The 24,317-nt window shown below is 31.0% G+C and overlaps 1 protein-coding gene across 2 annotated transcripts in view; it reads left to right on the top strand.

The window, feature by feature from the left end:
- Positions 1–24,317, top strand: part of LOC130185752 (linker for activation of T-cells family member 1-like) — a 38,578-nt gene that overhangs the window by 884 nt on the left and 13,377 nt on the right. For both annotated transcript variants that reach the window (XM_056402384.1, XM_056402382.1), the window contains exons 2-5: positions 5,585–5,694; positions 6,426–6,465; positions 6,558–6,586; positions 7,347–7,413. In XM_056402384.1, coding sequence (XP_056258359.1) covers positions 5,592–5,694; positions 6,426–6,465; positions 6,558–6,586; positions 7,347–7,413 — 239 coding nt within the window. In that variant the 5' untranslated portion in view covers positions 5,585–5,591. The remainder of the gene's footprint in view (positions 1–5,584; positions 5,695–6,425; positions 6,466–6,557; positions 6,587–7,346; positions 7,414–24,317) is intronic.

Genomic DNA, 24,317 nt, shown 5'->3' with positions numbered 1-24,317 from the left:
TCACTCACTCTTCCAGCATCACACACATGATGAGGGATTTTCCAGGTTCAACTTTTACTCAAAAATACTCCTCAACATGCGTCCAGACGGATTTAGGCCTCGACTGAAGAGGAAAAGAAAACTCAGATTTCCCAGAGTTGTGTAACTTTCTCTCTGAAAAATCTAAAGTCTGAAAAATGAGAAGAGAGGGACGTTGCAAAAACAGCAGTGGTGATTTACGCTGTTAGAATGAATTTCGAGAGAATGTAGAAAAGGAAATGCAAATGAATGTCAGTGAAACTGTGGATGAGAGCAGGTGGGTGGAGACCCTGTCTGGAGGAGCATGTGCAGCTTGATCAACTCCACCTCGTACAAACTGTTTCTAAACCTCCATCCAGTGGCAGGAGAAGCTGGAGGATGCCCTGGTTGCCCTGGTGGTCTCGGTTCGACCTTCATACCTCAACAACCCTGTTTCACATCCGGCCAGGAACCATCGTCGTTCCTCATCCGCCTCCCCTCGTCTCCCCTCGGCTCTCCTCTGTCTAATGAAACAGTAGAAAATAAATAGGTGCTGCAAAGTAACTAAGTACATTTACTCAAGTACTGTACTTCAGTACAGGGTTGAGGTTCGCTCCGTGACCTACATTTCCCTCCTCTACATCCAGCTGACAGCTGCAGTCAGTTTAGATCAATGAGATTTTTACGTAGAAAACGTGTGAGGAGCTTTTAACATCTGATGTTTGACATAAAACCAGCAGTAAATATGAACAGAGCTGAAGTTATTGTTGATTCATCTGTAAGGAATCAGTTGGAAACTACTAAAAATGTTATTGACTAACTAACTAGTAGCAGCAGTACTAGTATTAGTCATAGTATACTGCATAATGAGAACCGTAAATATATTTTGATGGATTTTTCAATGCAGTATTTTTACTTCTAACAGAGTATTTCTACTCTGTGGTACTGATACATTTACTAAAACATCTCCTTCATCACTGCCTTTAATTCCTGCTTCAATAATAATGTGTTTTAAAGAAGTAGTCTGATGCTTTAGGAAACTCTCATGTCTGCACAGTAAATATGAATCTACATCCAGCAGATGGTTAGCTTAGCTTAGCTTAAAGACTGGGAACAGAGGGAACTGCTAGCCTGGCTCTGCCCACCAACCAGCTCCTGTAAAGCTCAATGATTAACATGATATATCTTTATTTAATCTGTAAAAACCACAATTCACACTTCTATGGAGGTTATCACATTATATTATATAACATTTTCTGACAGATATTTTTGTCCAACAAGTTCTTTCAAACCACAGAGGAAAGAAATATCATGTTTCCCTCTAAAACTAAAGATTAAAGCAGGTTCATGTTCACTGTCACAGTTCAGGTTTTATTTCTCAGTTTGTAGCTGCAACTTCCTGGAGTCAGAAAACCAGCAGAGACTCCAGGAAGTTACTGACTGTTTTAAAGCTGTTATCACAAAGATAACAGTCGTCCTGTCTCAGTATGTCGCTGCTGTTTGTGTCAAACACTCAGTCACAGTTTCAGTCTCACAGTGGAAACAGATTGACTTCTGTAACTTGGTACAGATTTGAAGTGTTTTTACGTGACGTAACATATTTCTGTCCTTCAGGAGTTTCATGCAGTATTTTTACATCTGAATACTGATCTCAAATCAGACTTTAAATGATCATTTTGTTCATTTAACTCTGACCTTCTTATTCTTCTTATTAATATTTCTGGTTCTACTACTTTACACTTGTCTCCTCTACATGTGTCTCACAGCTGTAGAAACCTTTAGATTTAAAATACAAAACTAATAATAATCTGATAAAACATGGAGTCATATAATAGATAAATTACTCAGCAGTTAAATCCAACGGTAAAACTCCAATGAGATATTAATGCATCAGCATCAGTGTCAGTTTTCTGCAGTATTTCACTTTAAAGGAGCTATTTGTAAGTTTTGCTACTGCTACATAGCTAAAGTTAGCATTAGCAGCTGTTTAATTATCAGTCTAGAAGAATTGTTGTGAGCAAACCTCACCAACAGCTGTCTCCAGAGGTGGAAACAAACAACAATGTTAACTATTGCCTCTATCATGTCTTTTCCTCTGCTGAAGTTAGCATGCTAACCAGCTAGCTCCAATCCAGATGAACCATCTTGTCACTTTCCGATACCGAGTCACTGTAGCTTCCAGTCTGCCCTGAAGAAGTAACTGCTAAGAGGACGTATTATAACCTTTTGTATTGTAAACATAACAATGGCTGAAGCTCTTGGCAAGACTGGTACATGAACAGCTGCTAATGCTAACGTTAGCTATGCAGCAATATCAAAACTTACAATTAGCTCCTTTAGTACTTTAGCTTATTTAGCTGATGATACTGAAGCAGGACTGGAGTATTTTCCTGACTTTCAACTATGATTTTGATCATTTTGAACATTTTGTTTTCAAAGATACGATGATTAAAGGTTTTTAAAGTTTAAAGTTTTTTTTAATTAAATGTAAAGTTGATGTTCCTTGCTTCCGATTCTTCACTGATTTTATCACAGCTGTATTTGAAGGTCAGCAGAGTCATTCACTGCTTGATACTTGATATCTGCCTCTTCCTGTCACACATCCTTTCTATTGGCCGCCTGCTGTCGCTTAAAACCTTGAGCTCAAAAATGGAGCCAGACCTCAGAAGATGGCCGCCGCTCACACTGCAGTGTGGAGAGAAGAGCTGATGTTGATGCCTGTGAGGAGGATGAGGTGTAGAGATGTAGACTGTACCAGTCAGTGGCACCACGTGTGAAATGGTTTTCCTTCCTGTGTGACTCACCTCTGTGATCAGGAGGCAGATTATCATCATCATCTTCTTCTGACGCCTCAGGAAAAAGTCAAAGCACCAACTATTTAAGAAAATGAAGCAGAGCAGCTTTTTTTTTTTTTTAAACTTCCTCCTGTTTGTCACCTCATGTGAAAAAATAGATTGATTCAGTCTTTTCTATTAGAAATGTACCAAGATTCACAAAGATTTAAAGCCCCTCCAGTGTAAAGGTCTGTGTCCATGTGTAGTGTGATTATAGATCAGCTCTAGCTTCTATATTAATACTGTGAAAGTATCAAAGCCTCAGTCCACAGAGAAATGCACACAGCCTGTATTCAGAAACTGAGCCTTAAAACCAGCCGTCAGGACTTCTGGAACTTTGTGATGTCACAACAAAGCAGTCACCAAGCCCCGCCCACCTGGACCCACCATCCAAACCTTGCAGGATTTGGTTTCTCTGAGTGTTTTTACCTGAAATCTGCTTTATTTTTATTGGATCACTCAGAAAACAGTCAGCCAATCAGAAGAGAGGCTCAGAGCCTCCTCTCTTCTGATTGCGCCCAAATAATAATTTAGTTTTTGACATTAAAGATAAATGACATTTATAAAATTCAGTGTCATTGTTTTTGTGGACGGTTCACATCCACAGTGTCAACAGTTTTCACTGGAACTTCTTTCTTCTGAAGAAATAGTCCCTGCGAAAGGTGTCGACTCCCTTCCCCTCCTGTTTACACCCTCCAGTAAAATCTGCAGACTCACACACTTTCCATCCAAACTACGACTTCTCGTCACTTAAATAAACGTTTCAGTGTCTGAGCAGAAACTTCGTCCTCGTCTCATAAACAGAGAGAAGATGAAACCCTCAGACCACAGAGGTTTCTCAGTTTGATGTCTCATCCGTCTCGTTTCATGTCAGAGTCTCGAACCTGATGCAGCACGACCCTCGTCACATGATTTCAGCGCTGAGTTTAAATGTTGTGGAAATCTGAGCTGTTTTTAAAGTGAGCGGATCATTGGTGGAAGTTTCCAGTTGTTCACTTCTGAAGCAGGAAAACCACAAAGTGAAAAACATCTGATTGGAGTTTTTATTGTGATTTCACATCATCAAAATCTTCTGGTTTTAAAAGTGTGTCAGTGGAAGCAGGATGAATATATTTAAAGTAAGAAAAAACCCCTGTGACTGTTTTATATTATAATTATTGTAATTACTGATGCATTCATGTGTCAGCAGGATTTTACAGGTGTAGCTATAACTCTGCTGGTCTCTGCTGGTCTCTGGTCTCTGTTGGACTCTGTTGGACTGTGTTGGAATCTGATGGTCTCTGTTGGACTCTGCTGGTGTCTGTTGGTCTCTGTTGGACTCTGCTGGACTCTGTTGGACTCTGCTGGTCTCTGGTCTCTGTTGGACTCTGTTGGAATCTGGTGGTCTCTGTTGGACTCTGTTGGACTCTGCTGGACTCTGTTGGACTCTGCTGGTCTCTGTTGGACTCTGCTGGTCTCTGTTGGACTCTGTTGGACTCTGCTGGACTCTGATGGACTCTGGTGGTCTCTGTTGGACTCTGCTGGTCTCTGTTGGACTCTGTTGGACTCTGCTGGACTCTGATGGACTCTGGTGGTCTCTGTTGGTCTCTGCTGGACTCTGTTGGACTCTGCTGGTCTCTGTTGGACTCTGGTGGTCTCTGTTGGACTCTGGTGGTCTCTGGTGGACTCTGGTGGACTCTGTTGGTCTCTGTTGGACTCTGGTGGTCTCTGTTGGACTCTGTTGGTCTCTGTTGGACTCTGGTGGTCTCTGTTGGACTCTGTTGGTCTCTGTTGGTCTCTGTTGGACTCTGGTGGACTCTGGTGGTCTCTGTTGGACTCTGGTGGTCTCTGTTGGACTCTGTTGGTCTCTGTTGGTCTCTGTTGGACTCTGGTGGACTCTGGTGGTCTCTGTTGGACTCTGGTGGTCTCTGTTGGACTCTGGTGGACTCTGTTGGACTCTGGTGGTCTCTGTTGGACTCTGGTGGACTCTGTTGGACTCTGGTGGTCTCTGGTGGTCTCTGTTGGACTCTGGTGGACTCTGTTGGACTCTGGTGGACTCTGTTGGACTCTGGTGGTCTCTGTTGGACTCTGGTGGACTCTGGTGGTCTCTGTTGGACTCTGGTGGTCTCTGTTGGACTCTGGTGGACTCTGGTGGTCTCTGTTGGACTCTGGTGGACTCTGGTGGTCTCTGTTGGACTCTGGTGGACTCTGTTGGACTCTGGTGGTCTCTGTTGGACTCTGGTGGACTCTGGTGGTCTCTGTTGGACTCTGCAGCAGACGCAGCGTTTCCTGTCGAGTTTGTTTGGAAACGCTGCAGCTGAGACTGAAGCTACGAGGCGTCTCAGTGAGATCTGAGGCTGGAGAAAGAAAACAGGAAAACAGAACAGTCCTTTAATGTTTGTTTGTTTATTGATTTTAGACAGTTACTGATACGAGATCAATAACAGAGCGATAACATCCTCTCTTCTGTCCTCCTCTCCTCTCCCCTTGTCTCCTCTGTCCTCCCCTCCTCTCCTCTGTCCTCCCCTTGTCTCCTCTGTCCTCCTCTCCTCTGTCCTCCCCTCGTCTCCTCTGTCCTCCCCTCGTCTCCTCTGTCCTCATCTCCTCTCCCCTTGTCTCCTCTGTCCTCCCCTCGTCTCCTCTGTCCTCATCTCCTCTCCCCTTGTCTCCTCTGTCCTCCCCTCGTCTCCTCTGTCCTCCTCTCCTCTGTCCTCCCCTTGTCTCCTCTCCCCTCGTCTCCTCTGTCCTCCCCTCGTCTCCTCTGTCCTCCTCAGATGAACTATGGACGCCTCCTGGTTCCTCCTGGTTCTGTCGGTTGCCATCCTCGTCTCCATGGTGCTGCTGGTCGTCGTCTGTCTGGACTGCTGGAACAAAGGCCCTCTGGGTGAGACGGAGGTTCACACAGACACAAACATGTGTTAACATCATCAACAAACAACAACAACAACAACATGAAGCAAACGTGTGTGAAGATTTGTGGGTAATTTACACAAATAAAAACAACAGGACTTGAGTAAATATCAGTATTTAACCTGCAGCTTCACAGTTGTTCTGCAGCTGTTACAGACTGACATCACACGTCTGTGTGTTTGGAGTTTTAACACAAAACTTGTGCTGCGTTTAAGTGCTGGCGGCAAAACTTGGACATCTGGCTTCTCAGTGTGTTCATTTCAAAATGGGGGAAAAAAGATGAAAAGCTTGTCGCAATACGAATACACAATAATTAATTAAGTATATTTACATGGAATATTACAGTGTGTCCACACTTTAGATATTTATCTGTATAATATCTATATTATTAATATCTATAACATGCATGTTAAATAAGGATATTTAATCAATTTGTGTAGTTTTTTTATTTGTATGAATTTCCCACAAATCTTCACACACATTTTCTTCATTGTTTTTTTGTTTATCAATCATGTTAACACACAGACACACACAGACACACACACACACACACGTGGTTAACAGCTGCTCTACTTATTTGTAATGACTTAACATCCTGTGGTTTTTAAACCAGATTCATACCAACGAGTCACAAACACACAATAACACACACACTCTGCTGATGATTATAACGTGATGTTTTCTGTGTCCTCCACCGTCCTCCAGTCTCCATCAGACAGACCAATGCTTCAGAGGAATACATGCAGTGAGTCCTGACAGGATCATATTCTCTCTCTCTTTTAATCTCTCTGTTTTATATGAAGTTAAACTCTGTGTCTGTTTCTTTCTTTCACTCAGATCCACTGAATTCAGAGTCATCCATCCATGTAAGTCTGAAAACATCCAACATGGCTGACACAGGTCAATAAAGCTTGTTTGTGTTGGACGTTTGGTTTGAAGGCTCGAGGTCAGTGCTGCTCCACAGACTCTGAACTGTCCCCAGTTCATCTTATAATTCACTTAATTATTCTTTTTCATGGATTTTCTTATATGATAATTAATGAAATACATCTTTATTTAAAACACTTTATACAAACAGATGCTTCACAAAAGAGATGAAATACACACACGCATGCTGGACACACTAAATTAAAACACTGACTTTAATGATAAATGACACATAAATGATCAATAAAATAAACTATTTGTTCATGATGTAATAACTTTAGACATAAGGATTTTCTACTCAAACAAGGGTCACATCTTTAAAAGAACACAACCTGAACAGTCTCTATTGGCTGCACAGTATCTACCATTAACGCAAATTATCTGTGTGACTTTCTTGTCTTGTGAATTTCAGTAATTATTCAGAATGGCTGACTGTGATTGGCTGAGAGTGATGAGCGCTGGGAGTGATGTGATTTATATTCACCTTGACTCATCTACTGCACACCAGCTGATCCCTTTGATTTTCCCAGAAGAAAATAAATATAATAATAAAAATAAAATACTCAACATCACAATTTACATTTGTCTGTTAGTTTAATGAACAAAAGTATGTCAGTGTCTCATGACGGCTGTGCTCATGATACTGAGGATGAGGATGAGGATGATGATGACGGTGACTCTTTCTCTGTCGACTTGCAGTGCACCCAGGCAGTGATCTGAATTCCATCCGCTCTGGCCCCCACCTGCTGTCACCACCAAGAGTCCTGTGAGTCACTGTTTATAAACCAAACACACACACACCTGGCTCACACCTGCCAACCACGAGGCCTTCATCAGCACCACAGCTGACTGCAAACAGATCAGTAATCAATAAGGTTTTTTTCTTTGTTCATGAGGAGGAATGAATACCAAGTTTTTATACATATATTATATATTTATAATATAGAAACAAGGATAAAATAAAATGAAACTGTCTGAGATGGAAATAAAAATTCAGCTGCTGGTCGATGAGGAACATCAGAGAAATCAGATAATGAGAAGCTTGTTCCACAGTGACGAGTTCAGGGAGTGAAGATGTTCACACAGTGACTGTGAATCGAAAGTCACATTTATTCTCGTGTTTGCACATTTTAATAAAACAAAAGAATTGATGTAAGATAATGTTAAAAAACAGATAATCAATTAAAATATCTTCATTGTTAATTATACTGCTTCAAATAATGTATAATTATTGTTATTATAAGCAATAGCAGTACCAGTAGTAGTATCAAGGGCACAGGTTTGAACTTTGGTAGGGACATAACAACCCCACCACCCCTCAAAAACAAAGAGATTGACGTAACCTTGACACTAACCCAACCAAACGGTTTATTAACATATAAGATTTGAATTTACTTTCAGAAATGCCCATACACGAATATAACATATGCACATGTATTAAATTTCCATATATGAACTATATGAACATATGAAATAATTTATGTATATACTGTATGGCCTATATATGTGGAAATTACATATGGAACCTGTTAAAAATTGGAACAATATCATATATCGACATATATATCTTGCTAATAGAAACATGTATGTTTAGTATATGTTTATGTTATACACATACGTTACATAAATATATATTGATCCCAAAGCCTGGCAATATATGTTCACATTATATATGGAAATGTAAAGATAGGCATGTTATATGTCATGTGTATTTGTCTTAAGTCATAGTATAATAAAGCATGAAAAGGCATAAAATATTCATAGTATAATGAAGCATAAAATGTCATAAAAACATAGTATAGTGAAACAAGAAAAAGTCATACTACATTAAGGCAAAAAATTCACTATACTATAGTATACTATAGTAAGGTATAAAAAAGTCATATTATAATAAGGCATAAAAACTCATAAGACAGTCATACTATAATAATGCAGAAAAGTCATGCTGTATTAAGGCATAAAAATTCATAAAAGAAGTCATAGTATAGTAAGGCATGAAAAAGTCATAAAAACGTCATACTACCATATTGAAAAAAAGACATACTATATTAACGCATAATAAAGTAATAGTATAGTAAGGCAGAGAAGTCATAGTATAGTGAGTAATAAAACAGCCATAGTAAAGTAAGTCATTAAAAGTCATGCTATACCAGTTCATCAAAGTCATAGTATACTAGCCATGAAAAGTAAAAAATAAAGTCAAAGTATAGTGAGGCAAAAAAGTCATACAAAAAGTCATACTATAGTAAGGTATAAAAAGTCATTGTATAGTTAGGCATAAATAGTCATTCTATAATAACAAATAAGAAGTCATAATATAGTTGTCATAAAACAGTCATAGTAAATACCATGAGGTAAAAGAGTTATTGTATATTAAAACATAAAAAGTTATGAAAAGTCACACTACCATGTTGCAAAATGTCTTACTATATTAATGCATAAAAAAGTAATAGTATAGTAAGGCAAAAAAGTCATAATAAATTCATAATATAATGAGGCATAAAAAGTCACAAAAAAGTCGAAGTATACTAAGGCAAGTCATAATATAGTAAAACATTAAAATTCATAAAAAAAGTCATAGTATAACAAGGCATAAATAGTCATACTATAGTAAGGTATAAAATGTCATAAAAAATCATGCTACAGTAAGGCAAAAAAGTCATAAAAAAGTCATTGTATAGTAAGGCAAAGAAATCATAGTAGAATGAGTCATTAAACAGTTATAGTAAAATAAGGCATTAAAAGTCATAGTATACTGAGGCATGAAAATTGATTAAAAAAAGTCATAGTATGCTGAGGCATAAAAAGTCATAAAAAAGTCATAGTATACTAAGGCATAAAATGTCATCATATAGTAAGGCACAAAAAGTCATAAAGTCATTGAATATTAAGGCATAAAAAAGTCATAGTATATAAAGGCATGAAGAGCTCATAAAAAAGTCATTGTATAGTAAAGAATAAAAAGGCATAAAAAGTCATAAAAAGCCTCACTACCATGTTGCAAAAAAGTCTTACTATATTAATGTATAAAAAAGTCATAGTATAGTAATGTATCACATTCTGTATAAATGCTGTTTGGACCCCACGATAGATTCATGCACAGAATCATAAAAAAACATAAAAAAGTGAAAATTTATTTAGGCATATAAAGTCATAAAAAAGTCATTGTATAATAAGGCATGAAAATACATTAAAAAAAAGTAATTGCTTACTAAGGGATGGAAAGTCATAGTATAGCAAGTCAAAAAATTCATAGTATAGGAAGGAATAAAAAGTCATAAAAAAGTCATAATAAAGTAAGGCATTAAAAGTCATAAGAAATCATAATATAGTAAGGCATAAAAAGTCATAAAAAAAAGTCATAGTATAGAAAGGCATGAAAAGTCATAAGATATCATAGTATAGTGAGGCATAAAAAGAAATAAAAAAATCATAATATAGTAAGGCATAAAAAGTCATAAAAAAGTCATAGTATAGTAAAGCATAAAAAGTCATAAAAAGGTCATAGTATAGTAAGGCATAAAAAGTCATAATATAGTAAGGCATAAAAAGTCATGAAAAAGTCATAATATACTAAGGCATAAAAAGTCATAAAAAATACATAGTATAGTAAGGCATAAAAAGTCATAAAAAAAGTCATAGTATAGTAAGGCATAAAAAGTCATAAAATGTCATAATATAGTAAGGCATAAAAAGTCATAAAATGTCATAATATAGTAAGGCATAAAAAGTCATAGTATAGTAAGGCATAAAAAGTCATTGTATACTAAGACATAAAAAGTCCTAAAAAAGTCATAGTATAGTAAGGCATAAAAAAGTCATAGTATAGTAAGGCATAAAAAGTCCTAAAAAAGTCATAATATATTAAGGCATAAAACGTCATAAAATGTCATAATATAGTAAGGCATTAAAAGTCATAAAAAAGTCATAGTATAGTAAGGCATAAAAAGTCATAATATAGTAAGGCATAAAAAGTCATAAAAAAGTCATACGATAATAAGGCATGAAATGTCATCAAAAAAGTAATTATTTACTAAGGCATGAAAATTCATAAAGTTATAGTATAGTAAGGCATAAAAAGTCATTGTATACTAAGACATGAAAATTCATAAAGTCATAGTATAGTAAGGCATAAAAAGTCATTGTATACTAAGACATAAAAAGTCATAAAAAAGTCATAGTATAGTAAGGCATAAAAAAGTCATAGTATAGTAAGGCATAAAAAGTCCTAAAAAAGTCCTAATATATTAAGGCATAAAACGTCATAAAAAAGTCATAGTATAGTAAGGCATAAAAAGTCATAAAAAAGTCATAGTATAGTAAGGCATAAAAAGTCTTAAAAAAGTCATAGTATAGTAAGGCATAAATAGTCATAATATAGTAAGGCATAAAAAGTCATAAAAAAGTCATAATATACTAAGGCATGAAAAGTCATATAAAAGTCATAGTATAGTAAGGCATAAAAAGTCATAAAAAAGTAATAATATACTAGGGCATAAAAAGTCATAAAAAAGTCATAGTATAGTAAGGCATAAAAAGTCTTAAAAAAGTCATAGTATAGTAAGGCATAAAAAGTCATAGTATAGTAAGGCATAAAAAGTCATTGTATACTAAGAAATAAAAAGTCATAAAAAAGTCATAGTATAGTAAGGCATAAAAAGTCATAAAAAAGTCATAGTATGGTAAGGAATGAAAAGCCTTAAAAAAGTCATAGTATGGTAAGGAATAAAAAGCCTTAAAAAAGTCATAGTATAGTAAGGCATAAAAAGTCATAATATAGTAAGGCATAAAAAGTCATAAAAAAGTCATAGTATAGTAAGGCATAAAAAGTCATAATATACTAAGGCATAAAAAGTCATAAAAAAGTCATAGTATAGTAAGGCATAAAAAGTCATAAAAAAGTCATTTTATACTACGGCATAAAAAGTCATACGATAATAAGGCATGAAAAGTCATCAAAAAAGTAATTATTTACTAAGGCATGAAAATTCATAATAAAGTCATAGTATAGTAAGGCATGAAATGTCATCAAAAAAGTAATTATTTACTAAGGCATGAAAATTCATAATAAAGTCATAGTATAGTAAGGCATAAAAAGTCATTGTATACTAAGACATAAAAAGTCATAAAAAAGTCATAGTATAGTAAGGCATAAAAAGTCATAGTATAGTAAAGCATAAAAAGTCATGAAAAAGTCATAATATATTAAGGCATAAAAAGTCATAAAAAAGTCATAGTATAGTAAGGCATAAAAAGTCATATTATAGGAAGGCATAAAAAGTCATAAAAAAGTCATAGTATAGTAAGGCATAAAAAGTCATAAAAAAGTCATAGTATAGTAAGGCATAAAAAGTCATAATATAGTAAGGCATAAAAAGTAATAAAAAAGTCATAAAAAAGTCATAGTATAGTAAGGCATAAAAAGTCATAAAAAAGTCATAATATAGTAAGGCATTAAAAGTCATAAAAAAGTCATAGTATAGTATGGCATAAAAAGTCATAGTATAGTAAGGCATAAAAAGTCATTGTATACTAAGACATAAAAAGTCATAAAAAAGTCATAGTATAGTAAGGCATAAAAAAGTCATAGTATAGTAAAGCATAAAAAGTCATGAAAAAGTCATAATATATTAAGGCATAAAAAGTCATAAAAAAGTCATAGTATAGTAAGGCATAAAAAGTCATAATATAGGAAGGCATACAAAGTCATAAAAAAGTCATAGTATAGTAAGGCATAAAAAGTCATAAAAAAGTCATAGTATAGTAAGGCATAAAAAGTCATAATATAGTAAGGCATAAAAAGTAATAAAAAAGTCATAAAAAAGTCATAGTATAGTAAGGCATAAAAAGTCATAAAAAAGTCATAATATAGTAAGGCATTAAAAGTCATAAAAAAGTCATAGTATAGTATGGCATAAAAAGTCATAGTATAGTAAGGCATAAAAAGTCATTGTATACTAAGACATAAAAAGTCATAAAAAAGTCATAGTATAGTAAGGCATAAAAAGTCATAATATAGTAAGGCATAAAAAGTCATGAAAAAGGCATAATATACTAAGACATAAAAAGTAATAAAAAAAGTCATAGTATAGTAAGGCATAAAAAGTCATGAAAAAGTCATTTTATACTACGGCATAAAAAGTCATACGATAATAAGGCATGAAAAGTCATCAAAAAAGTCATAATATAGTAAGGCACAAAAAGTCATAATATAATAAGGCATAAAAAGTCATATTATAGTAAGGCATTAAAAGTCATAAAAAAGTAATAGTATAGTAAGGCATAAAAAGTCATAATATAGTAAGGCATAAAAAGTCATAAAAAAGTCATACGATAATAAGGCATGAAATGTCATCAAAAAAGTAATTATTTACTAAGGCATGAAAATTCTTAATAAAGTCATAGTATAGTAAGGCATAAAACGTCATTGTATACTAAGACATAAAAAGTCATAAAAAAGTCATAGTATAGTAAGGCATAAAAAAGTCATAGTATAGTAAGGCATAAAAAGTCCTAAAAAAGTCATAGTATAGTAAGGCATAAAAAGTCCTAAAAAAGTCATAGTATAGTAAGACATAAAAAGTCATAAACAAGTGATAGTATAGTAAGGCATAAAAAGTCATAAAAAAGTCATAGTAGAGTAAGGCATAAAAAGTCTTAAAAAAGTCATAGTATAGTAAGGCATAAAAAGTCATAATATAGTAAGGCATAAAAAGTCATAAAAAAGTCATAATATACTAAGGCATAAAAAGTCATATAAAAGTCATAGTATAGTAAGGCATAAAAAGTCATAAAAAGGTCATAGTATAGTAAGGCATAAAAAGTCATAAAAAAGTCATACTATAGTAAGGCATAAATAGTCATAATATAGTAAGGCATAAAAAGTCATAAAAAAGTAATAATATACTAGGGCATAAAAAGTCATAAAAAAAAGTGATAGTATATTAAGGCATAAAAAGTCATAAAAAAGTCATAGTATAGTAAGGCATAAATAGTCATAATATAGTAAGGCATAAAAAGTCATAAAAAAGTCATAATATACTAAGGCATAAAAAGCCATAAAAAAGTCATAGTATAGTAAAGCATAAAAAGTCTTAAAAAAGTAATTGTGTACTAAGGCATAAAAAGTCATAATATAGTAAGGCATGAAAAGTCATAAAAAAGTCATAGTATAGTAAGGCATAAAAAAGTCATAGTATAGTAAGGCATAAAAAGTCCTAAAAAAGTCATAGTATAGTAAGGCATAAAAAGTCCTAAAAAAGTCATAGTATAGTAAGACATAAAAAGTCATAAAAAAGTCATAGTAGAGTAAGGCATAAAAAGTCTTAAAAAAGTCATAGTATAGTAAGGCATAAAAAGTCATAATATAGTAAGGCATAAAAAGTCATAAAAAAGTCATAATATACTAAGGCATAAAAAGTCATATAAAAGTCATAGTATAGTAAGGCATAAAAAGTCATAAAAAAGTCATAGTATAGTAAGGCATAAAAAGTCATAAAAAAGTCATAGTATAGTAAGGCATAAATAGTCATAATATAGTAAGGCATAAAAAGTCATAAAAAAGTAATAATATACTAAGGCATAAAAAGTCATATAAAAGTCATAGTATAGTAAGGCATAAAAAGTCATAAAAAAGTGATAGTATATTAAGGCATAAAAAGTCATAAAAAAGTCATAGTATAGTAAGGCATAATTAGTCATAATATAGTAAGGCATAAAAAGTCATAATATACTAAGGCATAAAAAGCCATAAAAAAGTCATAGTATAGTAAGGCATAAAAAGTCTTAAAAAAGTAATTGTGTACTAAGGCATAAAAAGTCATAATATAGTAAGGCATGAAAAGTCATAAAAAAGTCATTGTGTACTAAGGCATAAAAAGTCATAATATTGTAAGGCACGAAAAGTCATTGTGTACTAAGGCATAAAAAGTCATAAAAAAGTCATAGTATAGTAAGGCATGAAAAGTCATTGTGTACTAAGGCATAAAAAGTCATAAAAAAGTCATAGTATAGTAAGGCATAAAAAGTCATAAAAAAGTCATAGTATGGTAAGGAATAAAAAGCCTTAAAAAAGTCATAGTATAGTAAGGCATAAAAAGTCATAATATAGTAAGGCATAAAAAGTCATGAAAAATCATAATATACTAAGGCATAAAAAGTCATAAAAAAGTAAGGCATGAAAAGTCATAAAAAAGTCATTGTGTACTAAGGCATAAAAAGTCATAATATTGTAAGGCACGAAAAGTCATTGTGTACTAAGGCATAAAAAGTCATAAAAAAGTCATAGTATAGTAAGGCATGAAAAGTCATTGTGTACTAAGGCATAAAAAGTCATAAAAAAGTCATGGTATAGTAAGGCATAAAAAGTCATAGTATAATAAGACATAAAAAGTCATAAAAAAGTCATAGTATAGTAAGGCATAAAAAGTCATAAAAAAGTCATAGTATGGTAAGGAATAAAAAGCCTTAAAAAAGTCATAGTATAGTAAGGCATAAAAAGTCATAATATACTAAGGCATAAAAAGTCATAAAAAAGTCATAGTATAGTAAGGCATAAAAAGTCATGAAAAAGTCATTTTATACTACGGCATAAAAAGTCATACGATAATAAGGCATGAAAAGTCATCAAAAAAGTAACTATTTACTAAAGCATGAAAATTCATAAAGTCATAGTATAGTAAGGCATGAAATGTCATCAAAAAAGTAATTATTTACTAAAGCATGAAAATTCATAATAAAGTCATAGTATAGTAAGGCATAAAAAGTCATTGTATACTAAGACATAAAAAGTCATAAAAAAGTCATAGTATAGTAAGGCATAAAAAAGACATAGTATAATAAGGCATAAAAAGTCATGAAAAAGTCATAATATATTAAGGCATAAAAAGTCATAAAAAAGTCATAGTATAGTAAGGCATAAAAAGTCATAATATCGGAAGGCATAAAAAGTCATAAAAAAGTCATAGTATAGTAAAGCATAAAAAGTCATAAAAAAAGTCATAATATACTAAGGCATAAAAAGTCAAAAAAGTCATAGTATAGTAAGGCATAAAAAGTCATAATATAGTAAGGCATAAAAAAGTCATAAAAAAGTCATAGTATAGTAAGGCATAAAGAGTCATAAAAAAGTCATAATATAGTAAGGCATAAAAAGTCATAAAAAAGTCAAGTATAGTATGGCATAAAAAGTCATAGTATAGTAAGGCATAAAAAGTCATTGTATACTAAGACATAAAAAGTCATAAAAAAGTCATAGTATAGTAAGGTATAAAAAGTCATAAAAAAGTCATAGTATGGTAAGGAATAAAAAGCCTTAAAAGAGTCATAGTATAGTAAGGCATAAAAAGTCATAATATAGTAAGGCATAAAAAGTCATGAAAAAGTCATAATATACTAAGGCATAAAAAGTCATAAAAAAGTCATAGTATAGTAAGGCATAAAAAGTCATGAAAAAGTCATTTTATACTACGGCATAAAAAGTCATACGATAATAAGGCATGAAAAGTCATCAAAAAAGTAATTATTTACTAAGGCATGAAAATTCATAATAAAGTCATAGTATAGTAAGGCATGAAATGTCATCAAAAAAGTAATTATTTACTAAGGCATGAAAATTCATAATAAAGTCATAGTATAGTAAGGCATAAAAAGTCATTGTATACTAAGACATAAAAAGTCATAAAAAAGTCATAGTATAGTAAGGCATAAAAAAGTCATAGTATAGTAAGGCATAAAAAGTCATGAAAAAGTCATAATATATTAAGGCATAAAAAGTCATAAAAAAGTCATAGTATAGTAAGGCATAAAAAGTCATAGTATAGTAGGCATAAAAAGTCATATAAAAGTCATAAAAAAGTCATAGTATAGTAAGGCATAAAAAGTCATAAAAAAGTCATAGTATAGTAAGGCATAAAAAGTCATAAAAAAGTCATAGTATAGTAAGGCATTAAAAGTCATAAAAAAGTCATAGTATAGTAAAGCATTAAAAGTCATAAAAAAGTCATAGTATAGTAAAGCATAAAAAGTGACAAAAAAGTCATAGTATAGTAAAGCATAAAAAGTCTTTAAAAAGTAATTGTGTACTAAGGCATAAAAAGTCATAATATAGTAAGGCATGAAAAGTCATAAAAAAGTCATTGTGTACTAAGGCATAAAAAGTCATAATATTGTAAGGCATAAAAAGTCATAAAAAAGTCATAGTATAGTAAGGCACGAAAAGTCATAAAAAAGTCATAGTATAGTAAGGCATAAAAAGTCATAATATAGTAAGGCATAAAAAGTCATAATATACTAAGGCCTAAAATGTCATAAAAAGTCATAGTATAGTAAAGTATAAAAAGTCATAAAAAAGTCATAAAAACGTCATTGTATATTAAGGCATAAAAAGTCATTAAAAAAAGTCATAATTTAGTGAGGCATAAAAAGCCATTATATAGTAAGGCATAAAAAGTCATTGCATACTATGACACAAAAAGTCATAAAAAAGTCAAAGGATAGTAAGGCATAAAAAGTCATAATATAGTAAGGCATAAAAAGTCATAAAAAAGTCATAATATACTAAGGCATAAAAAGTCATAAAAAAGTCATAGTATAGTAAGGCATAAAAAGTCATAAAAAAGTCATAATATATTAAGGCATAAAAAGTCATAAAAAAGTCATAGTATAGTAAGGCATTAAAAGTCATAAAAAAGTCATAATATACTAAGGCATAAAAAGTCATAATATAGTAAGGCATAAAAAGTCTTAAAAAAGTCATAATATACTAAGGCATAAAAAGTCTTAAAAAATTCATAGTATAGTAAGGCATTAAAAGTCATAAAAAAGTCATAATATACTAAGGCATAAAAAGTCATAGTATAGTAAGGCATAAAAAGTCATAAAAAAGTCATAATATATTAAGGCATAAAAAGTCATAAAAAAGTCATAGTATAGTAAGGCATAAAAAGTCATAATATAGTAAGGCATGAAAAGTCATAAAAAAGTCATTGTGTGCTAAGGCATAAAAAGTCATAAAAAAGTCATAGTATAGTAAGGCATAAAAAGTCATAATATAGTAAGGGATGAAAAGTCATAAAAAAGTCATTGTGTACTAAGGCATGAAAAGTTATTAAATAATCATCGATAGTAATCTGTCATATTCTGTTTGGACCACACAATAGATTCATACACAGAAACAACCAGTGGTTTAGTAATAAAAGTTCTTTATTGGCAGCTGTTCAATGAGTGAGAGAAAGAGAGGTGGATGGTTGGAATGGAGTAGGCGACTTGTTTGAGTAGGAGCAGCAGGTGAGTGGCTTGGCTTGGAATGGCAGCACAGTAGTCAATTTCAGCAGGAATAGCAGTAGCACTGGAGCAGGCATGAACATGAAACATGAAAGATTGATACTATAGCAAGGCAAAAAAAAGTCATAAAATATCATAGTAAAGTAAAGCATACAAAGTCATAAAAAAGTCATAGTATAGTGAGGCAAAAAAAAGTTATTGTACACTAAGGCCTAAAAAGTCATAAAAACGTTATTGTATATTAAGGCATAAAAAGTCATAAAAAAAAGTCATAATTTAGTGAGGCATAAAAAGCCATAATATAGTAAGGCATAAAAAGTCATTGCATACTATGACACAAAAAGTCATAAATAAGTCATAGTATAGTAAGGCATAAAAAGTCATAATATACTAAGGCCTAAAATGTCATAAAAAGTCATAGTATAGTAAAGTATAAAAAGTCATAAAAACGTCATTGTATATTAAGGCATAAAAAGTCATTAAAAAAAGTCATAATTTAGTGAGGCATAAAAAGCCATTATATAGTAAGGCATAAAAAAGTCATTGCATACTATGACACAAAAAGTCATAAAAAAGTCAAAGGATAGTAAGGCATAAAAAAGTCATAATATAGTAAGGCATAAAAAGTCATAAAAAAGTCATAATATACTAAGGCATAAAAAGTCATAAAAAAGTCATAGTATAGTAAGGCATAAAAAAGTCATAAAAAAGTCATAGTATAGTAAAGCATAAAAAAGTCAAAAAAAGTCATAGTATAGTAAGGCATTAAAAGTCATAAAAAAGTCATAATATACTAAGGCATAAAAAAGTCATAATATAGTAAGGCATAAAAAAGTCATAAAAAAGTCATAATATACTAAGGCATAAAAAGTCTTAAAAAAGTCATAGTATAGTAAGGCATAAAAAGTCATAAAAAAGTCATAATATACTAAGGCATAAAAAGTCATAGTATAGTAAAGCATAAAAAGTCATAAAAAAGTCATAAAAAAGTCATATATAGTAAGGCATGAAAGATCATAAAAAAGTCATTGTATAGTAAAGAATAAAAAGGCATAAAAAGTCATAAAAACGTCATAGTATAGTAAGGCAAAAAAAGTCATAGTATATTAAGGCATAAAAAAGTCATAGTATAGTAAGCATAAAAAGTCTTAAAAAATTCATAGTATAGTAAGGCATAAAAAGTCATAATATTGTAAGGCACGAAAAGTCATTGTGTACTAAGGCACAAAAAGTCATAAAAAAAAGTCATAAAAAAGTCATAATATATTAAGGCATAAAAAGTCATAAAAAAGTCATTGTATAATAAGGCATAAAAAAAGTCATTAAAAAAGTCATAAAAAAGTAATTGTATACTAAGGCATAAAAAGTCATAGTATAGTAAGGCATAAAAAGTCATAAAAAAGTCAAAGTATAGTAAGGCATAAAAAGTCATAAAAAAGTCATAATATAGTAAGGCATAAAAAGTCATAAAATGTCATAATATAGTAAGGCATAAAAAGTCATAAAAAAGTCATAGTATAGTAAGGCATTAAAAGTCATAAAAAAGTCATAGTATAGTAAAGCATTAAAAGTCATAAAAAAGTCATTGTATAGTAAAGCATAAAAAGTCTTAAAAAAGTAATTGTGTACTAAGGCATAAAAAGTCATAATATACTAAGGCATAAAAAGTCATAAAAAAGCCATAAAAAAAGTCATAGTATAGTAAGGCATAAAAAGTCTTAAAAAAGTCATAGTATAGTAAGGCATAAAAAGTCATAATATAGTAAGGCATAAAAAGTCATAAAAAAGTCATAATATACTAAGGCATAAAAAGTCATAGTATAGTAAGGCATAAAAAGTCATAAAAAAGTCATAATATATTAAGGCATAAAAAGTCATAAAAAAGTCATAGTATAGTAAGGCATAAAAAGTCATAATATAGTAAGGCATGAAAAGTCATAAAAAAGTCATTGTGTACTAAGGCACAAAAAGTCATAAAAAAGTCATAGTATAGTAAGGCATAAAAAGTCATAATATAGTAAGGGATGAAAAGTCATAAAAAAGTCATTGTCTACTAAGGCATGAAAAGTTATTAAATAATCATCGATAGTAATCTGTCATATTCTGTTTGGACCACACAATAGATTCATACACAGAAACAACCAGTGGTTTAGTAATAAAAGTTCTTTATTGGCAGCTGTTCAATGAGTGAGAGAAAGAGAGGTGGATGGTTGGAATGGAGCAGGCGACTTGTTTGAGTAGGAGCAGCAGGTGAGTGGCTTGGCTTGGAATGGCAGCACAGTAGTCAATTTCAGCAGGAATAGCAGTAGCACTGGAGCAGGCATGAACATGAAACATGAAAGATTGATACTATAGCAAGGCAAAAAAAAGTCATAAAATATCATAGTAAAGTAAAGCATACAAAGTCATAAAAAAGTCATAGTATAGTGAGGCAAAAAAAAGTTATTGTACACTAAGGCCTAAAAAGTCATAAAAACGTTATTGTATATTAAGGCATAAAAAGTCATAAAAAAAAGTCATAATTTAGTGAGGCATAAAAAGCCATAATATAGTAAGGCATAAAAAGTCATTGCATACTATGACACAAAAAGTCATAAAAAAGTCATAGTATAGTAAGGCATAAAAAGTGATAATATAGTAAGGCATAAAAAGTCATAATATACTAAGGCCTAAAATGTCATAAAAAGTCATAGTATAGTAAGGTATAAAAAGTCATAAAAACGTCATTGTATATTAAGGCATAAAAAGTCATTAAAAAAAGTCATAATTTAGTGAGGCATAAAAAGCCATTATATAGTAAGGCATAAAAAGTCATTGCATACTATGACACAAAAAGTCATAAAAAAGTCATAAGATAGTAAGGCATAAAAAGTCATAATATAGTAAGGCATAAAAAGTCATAAAAAAATCATAATATACTAAGGCATAAAAAGTCATAAAAACGTCATAGTATAGTAAAGCATAAAAAGTCTTAAAAAAGTAATTGTGTACTAAGGCATAAAAAGTCATAATATAGTAAGGCATAAAAAGTCATAATATACTAAGGCCTAAAATGTCATAAAAAGTCATAGTATAGTAAGGTATAAAAAGTCATAAAAACGTCATTGTATATTAAGGCATAAAAAGTCATTAAAAAAAGTCATAATTTAGTGAGGCATAAAAAGCCATTATATAGTAAGGCATAAAAAGTCATTGCATACTATGACACAAAAAGTCATAAAAAAGTCATAAGATAGTAAGGCATAAAAAGTCATAATATAGTAAGGCATAAAAAGTCATAAAAAAATCATAATATACTAAGGCATAAAAAGTCATAAAAAAGTCATAGTATAGTAAGGCATAAAAAGTCATAAAAACGTCATAGTATAGTAAAGCATAAAAAGTCTTAAAAAAGTAATTGTGTACTAAGGCATAAAAAGTCATAATATAGTAAGGCATAAAAAGTCATAAAAAAGTCAAAGTATAGTAAGGCATAAAAAGTCATAAAAAAGTCATAGTATAGTAAGGCATAAAAAGTCTTAAAAAAGTCATAGTATAGTAAGGCATAAAAAGTCATAATATAGTAAGGCATAAAAAGTCATAAAAAAGTCATAATATACTAAGGCATAAAAAGTCATAAAAAAGTCATAGTATAGTAAGGCATAAAAAGTCTTAAAAAAGTCATAGTATAGTAAGGCATAAAAAGTCATAATATAGTAAGGCATAAAAAGTCATAAAAAAGTCATAATATACTAAGGCATAAAAAGTCATAAAAAAGTCATAGTATAGTAAGGCATAAAAAGTCTTAAAAAAGTCATAGTATAGTAAAGCATAAAAAGTCATAAAAAAGTCATAGTATATTAAGGCATAAAAAGTCATTAAAAAAAGTCATAATTTAGTGAGGCATAAAAAGCCATTATATAGTAAGGCATAAAAAGTCATTGCATACTATGACACAAAAAGTCATAAAAAAGTCATAGTATAGTAAAGCATTAAAAGTCATAAAAAAGTCATAAAAAAGTCATAGTATAGTAAGGCATAAAAAGTCTTAAAAAAGTCATAGTATAGTAAGGCATAAAAAGTCATAATATAGTAAAGCATAAAAAGTCTTAAAAAAGTAATTGTGTACTAAGGCATAAAAAGTCTTAAAAAAGTCATAATATACTAAGGCATAAAAAGTCATAAAAAAGTCATAATATAGTAAGGCATAAAAAGTCTTAAAAAAGTCATAGTATGGTAAGGCATAAAAAAATCATAAAAAAGTCATAGTATAGTAAAGCATAAAAAGTCTTAGTATATTAAGTCATAAAAAAGTCATAGTATAGTAAGGCATAAATAGTCATAATATAGTAAGGCATAAAAAGTCATAAAAAAGTCATAATATACTAAGGCATAAAAAGCCATAAAAAAGTCATAGTATAGCAAAGCATAAAAAGTCTTAAAAAAGTAATTGTGTACTAAGGCATAAAAAGTCATAATATAGTAAGGCATGAAAAGTCATAAAAAAGTCATAGTATAGTAAGGCATAAAAAGTCTTAAAAAAGTAATTGTGTACTAAGGCATAAATAGTCATAATATAGTAAGGCATGAAAAGTCATAAAAAAGTCATTGTGTGCTAAGGCATAAAAAGTCATAAAAAAAGTCATAATATAGTAAGGCATAAAAAGTCATAAAAAAGTAATTGTGTACTGAGGCATGAAAAGTTATTAAATAATCATCGATAGTAATCTGTCATATTCTGCTTGGACCACACAATAGATTCATCCACAGAAACAACCAGTGGTTTAGTAATAAAAGTTCTTTATTGGCAGCTGTTCAATGAGTGAGAGAAAGAGAGGTGGATGGTTGGAATGGAGCAGGCGACTTGTTTGAGTAGGAGCAGCAGGTGAGTGGCTTGGCTTGGAATGGCAGCACAGTAGTCAATTTATAGTAAGGCATAAAAAGTCATAAAAAAGTCATAGTATAGTAAGGCAAAAAAATTCATGAAAATTTCAGAGAATATTAAGGCATAAAAAGTTATAATATAGTAAGGCATAAAAAGTCATAATATACTAAGGCATAAAAAGTCATAATATAGTAAGGCATAAAAAGTCATAAAAAAGTCATAGTATAGTAAGGCATAAAAAGTCATAAAAAAGTCATAGTATAGTAAGGCATAAAAACTCACAAAAAAGTCATAATATACTAAGGCATAAAAAGTCATAATATACTAAGGCATAAAAAGTCAGAAAAAAGTCATAGTATAGTAAGGCATAAAAAGTCTTAAAAAAGTCATAGTATAGTAAGGCATAAGAAGTCTTAAAAAAGTCATAGTATAGTAAGGCAAAAAAATTCATGAAAATGTCAGAGAATATTAAGGCATAAAAAGTCATCATATACTAAGGCATAAAAAGTCATCATATACTAAGGCATAAAAAGTCATAAAAAAGTCATAGTATAGTAAGGCATAAAAAGTCTCAAAAAAGTCATAGTATAGTAAGGCATAAAAAGTCATAAAAAAGTCATAGTATAGTAAAGCATAAAAAATCTTTAAAAAGTCACAAAAAAGTCATAATATACTAAGGCATAAAAAGTCATAATATACTAAGGCATAAAAAGTCATAATATACTAAGGCATAAAAAGTCAGAAAAAAGTCATAGTATAGTAAGGCATAAAAAGTCTTAAAAAAGTCATAGTATAGTAAGGCAAAAAAATTCATGAAAATTTCAGAGAATATTAAGGCATAAAAAGTTATAATATAGTAAGGCATAAAAAGTCATAATATACTAAGGCATAAAAAGTCATAAAAAAGTCATAGTATAGTAAGGCATAAAAAGTCATAATATAGTAAGGCATAAAAAGTCATAAAAAAGTCATAGTATAGTAAAGCATAAAAAATCTTTAAAAAGTCATAAAAAAGTCATATATACTAAGGCATAAAAAGTCATAATATACTAAGGCATAAAAAGTCATAATATAGTAAGGCATAAAAAGTCCTAAAAAAGTCATAGTATAGTAAGGCATAAAAAGTCAGAAAAAAGTAATAGTATAGTAAGGCAAAAAAATTCATGAAAATGTCAGAGAATATTAAGGCATAAAAAGTCATAATATACTAAGGCATAAAAAGTCATAAAAAAGTCATAGTATAGTAAGGCATAAAAAGTCATAATATAGTAAGGCATAAAAAGTCATAAAAAAGTCATAGTATAGTAAAGCATAAAAAATCTTTAAAAAGTCATAATATAGTAAGGCATAAAAAGTCATAATACAGGAAGGCATAAAAAGTCATAAAAAAGTCATAGTATAGTAAAGCATAAAAATCTTTAAAAAGTCACAAAAAAGTCATAATATACTAAGGCATAAAAAGTCATAATATACTAAGGCATAAAAAGTCCTAAAAAAGTCATAGTATAGTAAGGCATAAAAAG

Source organism: Seriola aureovittata, chromosome 17 (genome assembly GCF_021018895.1).
Source record: "Seriola aureovittata isolate HTS-2021-v1 ecotype China chromosome 17, ASM2101889v1, whole genome shotgun sequence".
In the NCBI taxonomy this organism is placed as follows: Eukaryota; Metazoa; Chordata; class Actinopteri; order Carangiformes; family Carangidae; genus Seriola; species Seriola aureovittata.
This window is presented reverse-complemented; position numbering and strand designations above follow the sequence as displayed.